At 38.9% G+C, this 10000-nt stretch overlaps 1 protein-coding gene across 1 annotated transcript in view; it reads left to right on the top strand.

Annotated features, from left to right (window-relative positions):
• LOC125035343 (myosuppressin-like) overlaps nucleotides 1–10000 on the top strand; it is an 84396-nt gene that overhangs the window by 74334 nt on the left and 62 nt on the right. The window contains exon 3 of the mRNA XM_047627668.1: nucleotides 9377–10000. This exon is cut by the window's right edge and continues 62 nt beyond it. Within this exon, the coding sequence (XP_047483624.1) occupies nucleotides 9377–9468 (92 nt within the window). The 3' untranslated portion in view covers nucleotides 9469–10000. The remainder of the gene's footprint in view (nucleotides 1–9376) is intronic.

The raw sequence follows: 10000 nt of genomic DNA, 5'->3' as shown, positions 1-10000 counted from the left end.
GAAGAGGGAGAAGGAAAAAGAGAGGAAGAGGGAGAGAGAGAAGGAGAGTGAGAGGAGAGGAGAGGGAGAGGAGAGGGGGAAAGAGAGGGAGAGGGAGCGAGAGAGGGAGAAGGAGAGGAGAGGAGAGGAGAGGAGGGAAGAGGGAGAGAGAGGGGATAAAGAGAGGAAGAGGAAGAGGGAGATAAAGGGAGAGGGGGGAAGAAGAGAAGAGGGAGAGGCAAAGGAAGAAGAAAGTGAAGAAGAAGAAAGAGAGGAAGAGGAAGATGGAATGAAAGAGAGTGATGGAAGAAAGTGAGGGAGGGGGAGAGGGAAAGGAAGAGGTAGAGGGAGAAGAAGAAGAGGAAGGAGAGGGAAAGGGAAAAGATGTGGGAGGAGAGAGAGAGAGAGAGAGAGAGAGAGAGAGAGAGAGAGAGAGAGAGAGAGAGAGAGAGAGAGAGAGAGAGAGAGAGAGAGAGAGAGAGAGAGAGAGAGAGAGAGAGAGAGAGAGAGAGAGAGAGAGAGAGAGAGAGAGAGAGAGAGAGAGAGAGAGAGAGAGAGAGAGAGAGAGACCCAGCCAGATATCCCCTCAAGGCCTGTGTATTTCCGCGCCCAACAGCCAGTTCTCCTGTTTTATGAGTTTGTTCTTGTAATTAATAGTTCTGTTGTCTTGATAGAGAGATGCATTGGCCGTTTAGGTATCCTGAGGCCGGGGGCATGGCTGTCTGAGTGTCTGTTTGTTTGTGTGGTTGTTTGATTGTGGAAATGGACTCACACACACACACACACACACACACACACACACACACACACACACACACACACGCACACACGCACACACGCACACACACACACATCCATCCACACATACACAATACTTGCACGTATTAAGACCGACAATAAAATGAACATATTTCCTGAGAAATGAACAATTTAACCGCTATTATGATACATAAATGAGCTTTTACACGCACGCTGTAGTCACCAGCCACTTAAGCACATACACACGCTTATACGTACACGTTCTACTTACACAGGACGCACACATACGCGCACAGATGGGTGTATATGGATATATTACATAGAGAATTATTGATAAATGAAATAAATTGATGGACAAGTGCTTAGACAAACAGATAGATAGATAAATGAACGTATGGATAGATAAGTAAACAGATGGATAGGTAAATAAATAAAATAGGTAAATAAAAAGACAGATACAGAAAATGATAAAACAAATAAGTTAATCAATAAGATATAGACAGATAGGCAGAAAGATAGATATGAATAGACAGAAAGATAGATATAGATAGACTGTAAGATAGATATAAATAGACTGAAAGATATTGATAGACTGAAAAATATAGATAGACAAAAAAATAGATATAGATAGACAGAAAGATACAGATAGACAGAAAGATATATATACATAGACAGAAAGATACAGAAAGACAGAAAGATAGATATAGATAGACAGACAGAAAGATAGATATAGAAAGACATAGATATAGATTTAAGAATAGGAACAGAACATGATAAATAATGATAAAAGAGAAGAAAGCTTAGACAAATATTCAAAGAGACTTTGTTATGACCGCGTAACCTCCCGTCACATGCGAATCCGATGACGGGGCCTAGACTTCGGATTAAGATATCTATAACTTATTTTATAACCATGACGCCTGCACTTGAGTTTTGCAAATTTATAAATCGTATTACATTTATATAAAAAAAAAAAACAAATTTAAATCATATTAAACAAGAAGCGTTGCATTAGTAACATCTGCGGTAATGGTGCCAAAATTTCATCAAATTGCAAATGTTTTAAGTAAGATATTGTATTTTAGAGCATAGAGTGTCCCTGTCTGTCCATCTATCTATTTATCTTTCTATATATTTTTTTAAATGAAGGGTTATTTAACAATTACAAGCGTTTTATTTTCATAATTTTCAGCGCGTTCGTAAAACACCATAGAGCAGCCCGAAATAACTTTATATATTTTACTAACTTTAAAGAATTCGAATTGTTACTAGCTGTTTATTTTCCTTTAGAGACAAAATTCCCCAAGAAAATGAATTAGTCATTCAATCACAGCAATTTTCCTCTAAATCTAATCAAAATATCTATCACTCTTACCCGCTGATAGAATAATAGTATTCGAACACTTGACACGATGTTCCTTTGTTTTTATTCAGGCGCCATTTTTAAATAATCAAGGGCGTGACGTCACTGTCGCGCAAATGCAGTATTTTAACTCGCAATAAAACGATAAAGATGAAAAAAGCAATGAAAGAAAAGGCAGAAGGAAATTTAGATAAAGAATATAAAGATGAAAAAACAAATCGAAATGTAGGAAATTATCTGCTTTGAAATTTATAAATAATCATTTATTAAGTCTATTGCCTCGTTTTGATTTTAAATCTTTGTACAGAGGCAAGTAATGATAACGGAAATAATTATAATGTTTACTGTACTTAAACACTAAAGATGTCATCAAATATAAAACCTGTTACATATAATAACAACAAATCGCAAATATTCGCATTTTTGACTATGATCATCTAAAACACAATTATCAGCATTGAGATAATAATCGTAATATATTTTTTCTCACACTTTAGCTCTCTCTCTCTCTCTCTTTTTCTCCCCCTTCCTCCTCCCTTCTCCCTTCTCCCTCTCCCCCCCTCTCTCTCTCTCTCTCCTTCCCCCCCCTCTCTCTCCCTTCCTCCTCCCTTCCCCCTCACCCTCTCTCTCTCTCTCTCCCTTCCTCCTCCCTTCTCCCTTCTCCCTCTCCCCCCCTCTCTCTCTCTCTCTCCCTTCCTCCTCCCTTCTCTCTCATTCTCCCTTCCTCCTCCCTTCTCCCTCCCCCCCCTCCCCCCCTTCCTCCCTCCCTCCCTCCCCCTCCCCCTCCCACCCCCCCTCTTTCCGCAATCCAGGATTTTACTAGTGATCGGACCTGCACTCGAGATTAATGTACAGCTTAGTCCGTTATAGCATTTTTTTTCGTAGATAAAGAGGCAGAAGGCGGGGTGGGGGGTGGGGGTGAAGGAGAGAAGGGGAGGAGGGAGGGAGGGAGGGAGGGAGGGAGGGAGGAGGGTGAGGGTGAAGAGAGAGAGGGAGGAGGGAGGGAGGGAGGGAGGGAGGGAGGGAGGGTGAGGGTGAAGAGAGAGAGGGAGGAGGGAGAGAGGGAGAGGGTGAACAGAGAGAGGGGTGAAGGAGAGAAGGGGAGGAGGGAGGGAGGGAGGGAGGGAGGGAGGGTGAGGGTGAAGAGAGAGAGGGAGGAGGGAGGGAGGGAGGGAGGGAGGGAAAGGGAGGAGCGAGAAAAGGATATGGAGGAAAGGAGAGGGAAAACAGAATAGAGTGAGAGAAGGAAAAAGGGAGAGAGGGAGAGAGAGAGAGAGGGAGAGAAGCAAAAAGGGCGAGAGGGGAGGCAAAAGTGAGGATGAGAAGGAGGAGCAAAGAGAAAGAGGGAGAGAGAAAGTAAAAAAAAAAAAAAAAAAAAAAAAAAAGTAGAAGAGAGGGAGAAAAAGAAAAACGAAAATAAAAGAAAGGTTGATAAACTAACGAAGCAAGAAGTGGACACTTTTTTTCAACATTTTACGAGCAAATAGACTGAATTGCACGAGGCAGACAATACATTACATCGTAACTGAATCATTCTTGTGTTTCAGAATCCCCCTCCCCCCTCCCCCCAACCCCCTCCCCCACCCCCCCCTCCCCTTCGTCCACTTCACTCCCCCCTCCCTCCCTATCCCCCCCCCCCCATTTTTCCATTTCCTCTCCTTCCTCCGTTTTTACTCTACTTATCTTCTCTCTCCTTCTTCCTCCTTTCTCCTCTTCCTTCTCTTCCTTCCTTCCTACATCCCTCGATTATCTTCTCGTGTTATTCCCTCTTTCTCTTCTTCTTTTCTTCTCTGTTTCCTCTGATCCTTCTAATTTATTCTATTTTTTCCTCTCTCTTCCCTATCCCATCTCCCTCTTCATATCTTTTTCCCCCTTCTTCTTTCTTCATTTTTTCTCTCACGTCCCATTTATCCTCCCTTCCCTCCTCCCCGATTTTTCCACCTACTTTCCCTCTCCTTCCCTTGTTTATCTTTTTTTCCCTGTTTCCTTTTCGTCATACCCTTTCTCTCTCCCTCTCTCTGTCCCTTCCCTTTCTCTCATCTTCCCTCGGCTCTCTGTTTATCCTTTTTATCTTCTCTTTCCCTCTTACCTTTTTTTCTTTTTCTGTTTCCCTCTTTCTTCCTCTTTATTCATTTTCTACTGCTTTCCCTCCCTTCCTCCTTCTTCTCTCCTTTACTAATTTCTCCCTCCTTTATTCTTTTCCTTCCTATTCTCCTTCTTTTCTTATATCTTGCCTCCTCCTTCCTTTCTCTTTCCCTCCTTCTTTCCCCTTTCTCTTTTTTTCTCTTCTCTCTTCCTTCTTCCCCCTCCTCTTTCTCTCTTATCTCTTTTCCCTACATCTTTCGTCTCTCCCTTCTCCCTCTTCCTCTTTCCTTTCCTTTCTCTCCTTCCTCTTCCTTCCCTCCATCCCTCTCCCTTCCCTCTTCCTCCCTCCTCTCCTTTCCCTCCTTCCTCCTTCCTCCTCCTTCCCTCCTCTCCTTTCCCTCTCCCTTCCCTCCTCCTTCCCTCCATCCCTCTCCCTTCCCTCTTCCTCCTTCCTCCTCCTTCCCTCCTCTCCTTTCCCTCTCCCTTCTCTCCTCCTTCCCTCCATCCCTCTCCCTTCCTTCTTCCTCCTTCCTCCTCCTTCCCTTCATCCCTCTCCCTTCCCTCTTCCTCCTTCCTCTTCCTTCCCTCCTTCCCTCTCCCTTCCTTCTTCCTCTTCCTTCCCTCCTTCCCTCCATCCCTCTCCCTTCCCTCTTCCTTCCCTCCTTCTCTCCATCCCTCTCCCTTCCCTCTTCCTCCTTCTCTCCATCCATCTACCTTCCCTCCTTCCCTCCATCCCTCCCCCTTCCCTCCATCCCTCCCCCTTCCCTCTTCCTTCCCTCCATCCCTCCCCCTTCCCTCTTCCTTCCCTCCTTCCCTCTCCCTTCCTTCTTCCTCCTCCCTCCGTCTTCCCTCCTTTCTTTCCCTCCTTCCTCCCTTACGAAGATGCCTTTGCACTTCTCGCAGACCGTAATATGACGCCATCAATACCACGTCAACAAGTGCGGGGAGATGTTGCAAGAAATGTTGAATTCCGTTTGCAAAACTGTCTTGCAATATGGATAGCGTTTAGGTTACTATTTTTATTCCTGTGGTTATTATTATTATTATTATTATTAATATTATTATTATCATTATCATTATCATTATTATCATTATTATTATTATTATTATTATTATTATTATCATTATTATTATTATTACTACTACTCCTACTACTAATACTACTATTACTACTCTGTAACTACTACAACTACTGCTATTATTATTACTACTACTACTACTACTATTACTACTACTACAAATACAACTAATACGGTTGTTACTACTACTACTACTAATGATAACAAGGATAATAATGATGATACTGATGAAGGCGCTGCTACCACCAGTGTTGATAAAGATAGTGACAAAAATATTAGCAATTATGTTGACCAAAACATTTGATGAAAAAACACTAGCAATAATGATGACCAAAATGTTGATAAAAAAGCAGTCATAAAGATCAAAATATCAATATAAACGTTTGCAATAATGGTAACAAAAAAATGTTCATAAAAACACTAAAATATACTGTTAATGGATGTCAATCATGAAAACGTCAATAATGATAATGATGACGGTAATAATAACATCATAAAACTTATACCATCAACATATGATAAGATTTTTACAAATATTTTAGAGTTTAATAAATTTCCTCACCGAAGCCTATGAAAAAACAAGGGGATACGATGCTAATATCATTTACAAGACTTCTATCTATATATCTGATCTACCTTTTTTCTGGGTTTTCTAATTATCCTTCTTTTACCAAAAAGAACAGAAAAGAAAGAAAAATGATCTGCCTAACCCAAGTATTGGTAATGATGGGATGTTACTCGCCCGGGAGTAATATTTTTTCGCGCCGTAATCCACGCGGATTATTATAGGGAGGCATGGGGCGGTACGAGCATATATTTTTTTTCTTTTTTTCTTTTTCTTTTTTATTCATCTATTTTTTTTTTTTTCTTTAGGTTGATCCGCTTGAAATGAACGAAAATGATTAATGGGGGTATTTGCTTCAATACTTAGTCGATAAAAAGGGAATGAGAGAGAGAGAGGGAGGGAGGGGAAGAGAGAGAGAGAGAGAGAGAGAGAGAGAGAGAGAGAGAGAGAGAGAGAGAGAGAGAGAGAGAGAGAGAGAGAGGGAGAGAGAGAGAGAGAGAGAGAGAGAGAGAGAGAGAGAGAGAGAGAGAGAGAGAGAGAGAGAGAGAAAGAGAGAGAGAGAGAGAGAAAGAGAGAGAGAAGAGACAGAGAGAAAAAAAAGAGAGAAAAGACAGAATGAGACACTGAAAAATAATAATAACAGAAAGCGAAAGAGAGGGGGAATAGAGATAATGAGAAGAATCGAGCGCCAATCAGAGCGAGGAATTTGCATCAAGAGAAGACGACTTTTTCCATAATCAGATCATGAACTTAACCTTTGTTGCGTTTATTTCTTGTGACGGCGCGGCGAGTTCAACAGGTGAGGGAATACGAGCGTAAAGTTAAAAAGTCAAACGGTTCAATTGTCGTTATCTTTTGTGATCTAAATCATTAATATCTTAATTGTTTGTGATAAACTAGATGACACGCACACACACACACACACACACACACACACACACACACACACACACACACACACACACACACACACACACACACCATCCCCTCCACACACACAAACACAAACAAACACTTTTTTTTACCCACTTCTTCCTCTCTCTTTCCCGCTACGTATCTACAGACATCACAACACTTCACATCGAATCGATAACGACTCAATTATGCAAACACGTTATCATTTTTTTTTCTTTCTTTTTTTAATTACTGAATTACCTCGTTACCCGGACATGATCCAGACAGCTGTTCTGCTAATTACGTCATTAAGGTCGATTATCCAGTCCGGTGTCATTACCACAAGCGTTGAGTCGCGTTTTCTTTTGTTAAATTTATATATTTGATTAATTTTATTAGCAATTTTTTTTCAATTGGTTAATCTTTAATAAATGATTTATATTAAGTACAAGTGAGGAAAATAACGTTGATAATAATAATGGCAATGATAATGAAATAATAATAATAATAATGATAATAATTATAGTTTTGATAATGATAGTAAAATGATAAATGATAATTCAGTCAATAATTTTACCTTAATTTTTCTCGATTATGTGATGATGATATAATGGTAATGATAATAATGATAATGGTGATGATAATGATACTTGCAAAAATAATCTTAATCATGATAGTAATAATGGTAGTAAACAGGATGATAATGATAATGACAGTAATCATAACAATTAGTGACGATAATAATGATAATAATAGTAGTAATAATGTTAATAATAATAATAGTAGTAATAATGATAATAATAATAATAATAATAATAATAATAATAATAATAATAATAATAATAATATTAGTAATAATGATAATGATAATGATAATATTAATAACAAATGATAACAATAATCATAATAATAACTACAACACTAGTGACTGTAATGATGATTATTAAATCAATTATAGTAAAAATGATATGATAACAATAACGACATAATCATCAATAACAATCATGATAATGACAATATTACCAATAACATCAATAATGACGATGAATTTAATTCGAAATACAATGATAATCATAATGATAGGGACCATAATTATAAAAAGAAAAAAATCTTAAACACAGGCATTCATTAACAATAATTCCTCGTGCTCAGTGAAGTTATTACAGCCACAAGTAGCAGAGAGAAGTATCTTAATAATCTCTCGAAGCCCAAGTCTATGAGGCAATTCTATTCTCGAAAATTTTAATCAAATCTATAAAAATGCCGTGATGGGTTGTGTTGCCACATGGTCGTTCTTTTAATTCCGTGTTGAGCGAAAAAAAGGGTTATTCCTATGATGAATTTATTGATAAATGAGGGGGAATTATTTGTCGAAAGGGAAGGGGAAAATGAATTATTGGTTGGATGGGAACGTAAAGCGTTTATTAACCCGCCATATAACAATAGGAAGATCGCGAAATGGACCCACAAAGAGCGACATCAAACGAATGAAAAAAAATAAACAAGACGAAATGAAACGGAAATTGCTCTCGGTATTGCAGTGCAACATTTAATCACCCAAGAAAAGTCCTGAAGGCAATGCAACGTCTTCAAATAGATGGTATTTGAGCCCCCCCCCCCACATCCCCCTTCCCTCCCAACTCACCCCGATGACCTGCAATTGATGATTTGAAATGATTACATTCTGGTATCGAGGCGGTTGGGTCGTTATCGTACATCAGCCATATCGTGTGACTTGGAAAACTATTGTACATGATTATATTTACACAAAATGAAAATATAGGGGAAAGTAGAACCAGAATTAGGGAAATGCAATATATGAAAAAAATAAAACAAAAATTAACAATGAAGAAAGTACAAATAACCGTCAAGAAAAACATAGACAAAACATATAAAGAGCATAATTATCAACATATTAAAAATTCATCGCCTACATTGCTAACACACGCCACTATGGACAATATATAATGCAATAGATAATGACTTTAGAATAAAGGTCACACAGAGAGGCTACTAACCTTACGCATCAGCCAATTACGTGCCGAGTTCGTTACCCTTGACAAAACCATATTACGCGTAACGACATTAACGGTTGACTCGCTCTGTTAAGGACCTCCGTTTACAAATGTCTATTATTCATTAACAGCCCTCGTACCCACATAATTGGCACCATTACTTAATTGGCCCTTATTATCAAAGCACATAAAATGATCAACTGTGGGGCTCGTGGGCGACATGAAAAATAAATTACAATTGTGTCGTGGCAACTGGTGAATTTATGCCTGTGAAAACAACGCAAGCTGGGGGGAGGGAGGGGGGGGGAGGGAGTGGGTGTATTACCGTGGGTGGGAATGGCTTATTGAGTTTGTTATTTCTTTTAATAGTTGAGTATTTATGTCGTTATGTTGCATATATGTACACATATAGACATATATCACGCACACACACACACACACACACACACACACACACACACTTTATATATGGATACGCAATTTTTTTCCCTTTCAACTCTTGTGAATCTCCTTTTTCTGCTTCCCGTCTCTATGTATTCAATACGTCTGTGTAAATAATGAAAGCAGCAATAGCAAAAACAATGGCAGTGATAATTGTGCGAATAAGCAACTGACTCGACCCCTTCTTCTGTTTCAGTGATTCGGAACAGCATGCCAATCAACGAACCCGAAGTGAAGCGACAAGACTTGGATCACGTGTTTCTCCGTTTCGGACGAAGCCAGCAATAAGGTCAAATAAGGTCACCTAGAGAGGTCAAGGCAATGGCTGCGACGCCTTGGCTGCAACATCGAGCAAGAACTCTAAAAAAAATCTAAAAATCTAAAAACATGTTTTAAAAATGACTAGACGTGTAACTGTGTCATCTGTTTCGACTCGAGTGTTCGAAACTTAGTCAATGGTTCGTTTCTAGCATTTTTATTTTGTTACTGTACTTGTTTTATTTATTAGGTATCCCCTCCCTTTAAGATCTCTCTCTATATATGTTTGCTTGTTTGTCTTTGTTTAGCTACTGTGTTGTGCATTTTCCTTCTTCTTTAACTACGATTCAATGATTCATTCATCTAGACTTGAATAGAAATGAAACAGCTGACACAGTTACACTTTGTTCCCGTATTTTGAAACCATTATCATAGGTCAATAAAAATGAATATAAAAAAGTGTCTAGTTTGTTTAATATGTTTTATTTTTTGAATTAAACGAACAGGTGGTGATGATTTTGAAATTTTTATATAAGTTTTATTTTGATAAAAACCTCTACGT

This window comes from Penaeus chinensis, chromosome 19 (assembly GCF_019202785.1).
Source record: "Penaeus chinensis breed Huanghai No. 1 chromosome 19, ASM1920278v2, whole genome shotgun sequence".
In the NCBI taxonomy this organism is placed as follows: Eukaryota; Metazoa; Arthropoda; class Malacostraca; order Decapoda; family Penaeidae; genus Penaeus; species Penaeus chinensis.
Note: the sequence above shows the minus strand (reverse complement) of the source record. Positions and strands in the feature narration are given on the sequence as shown.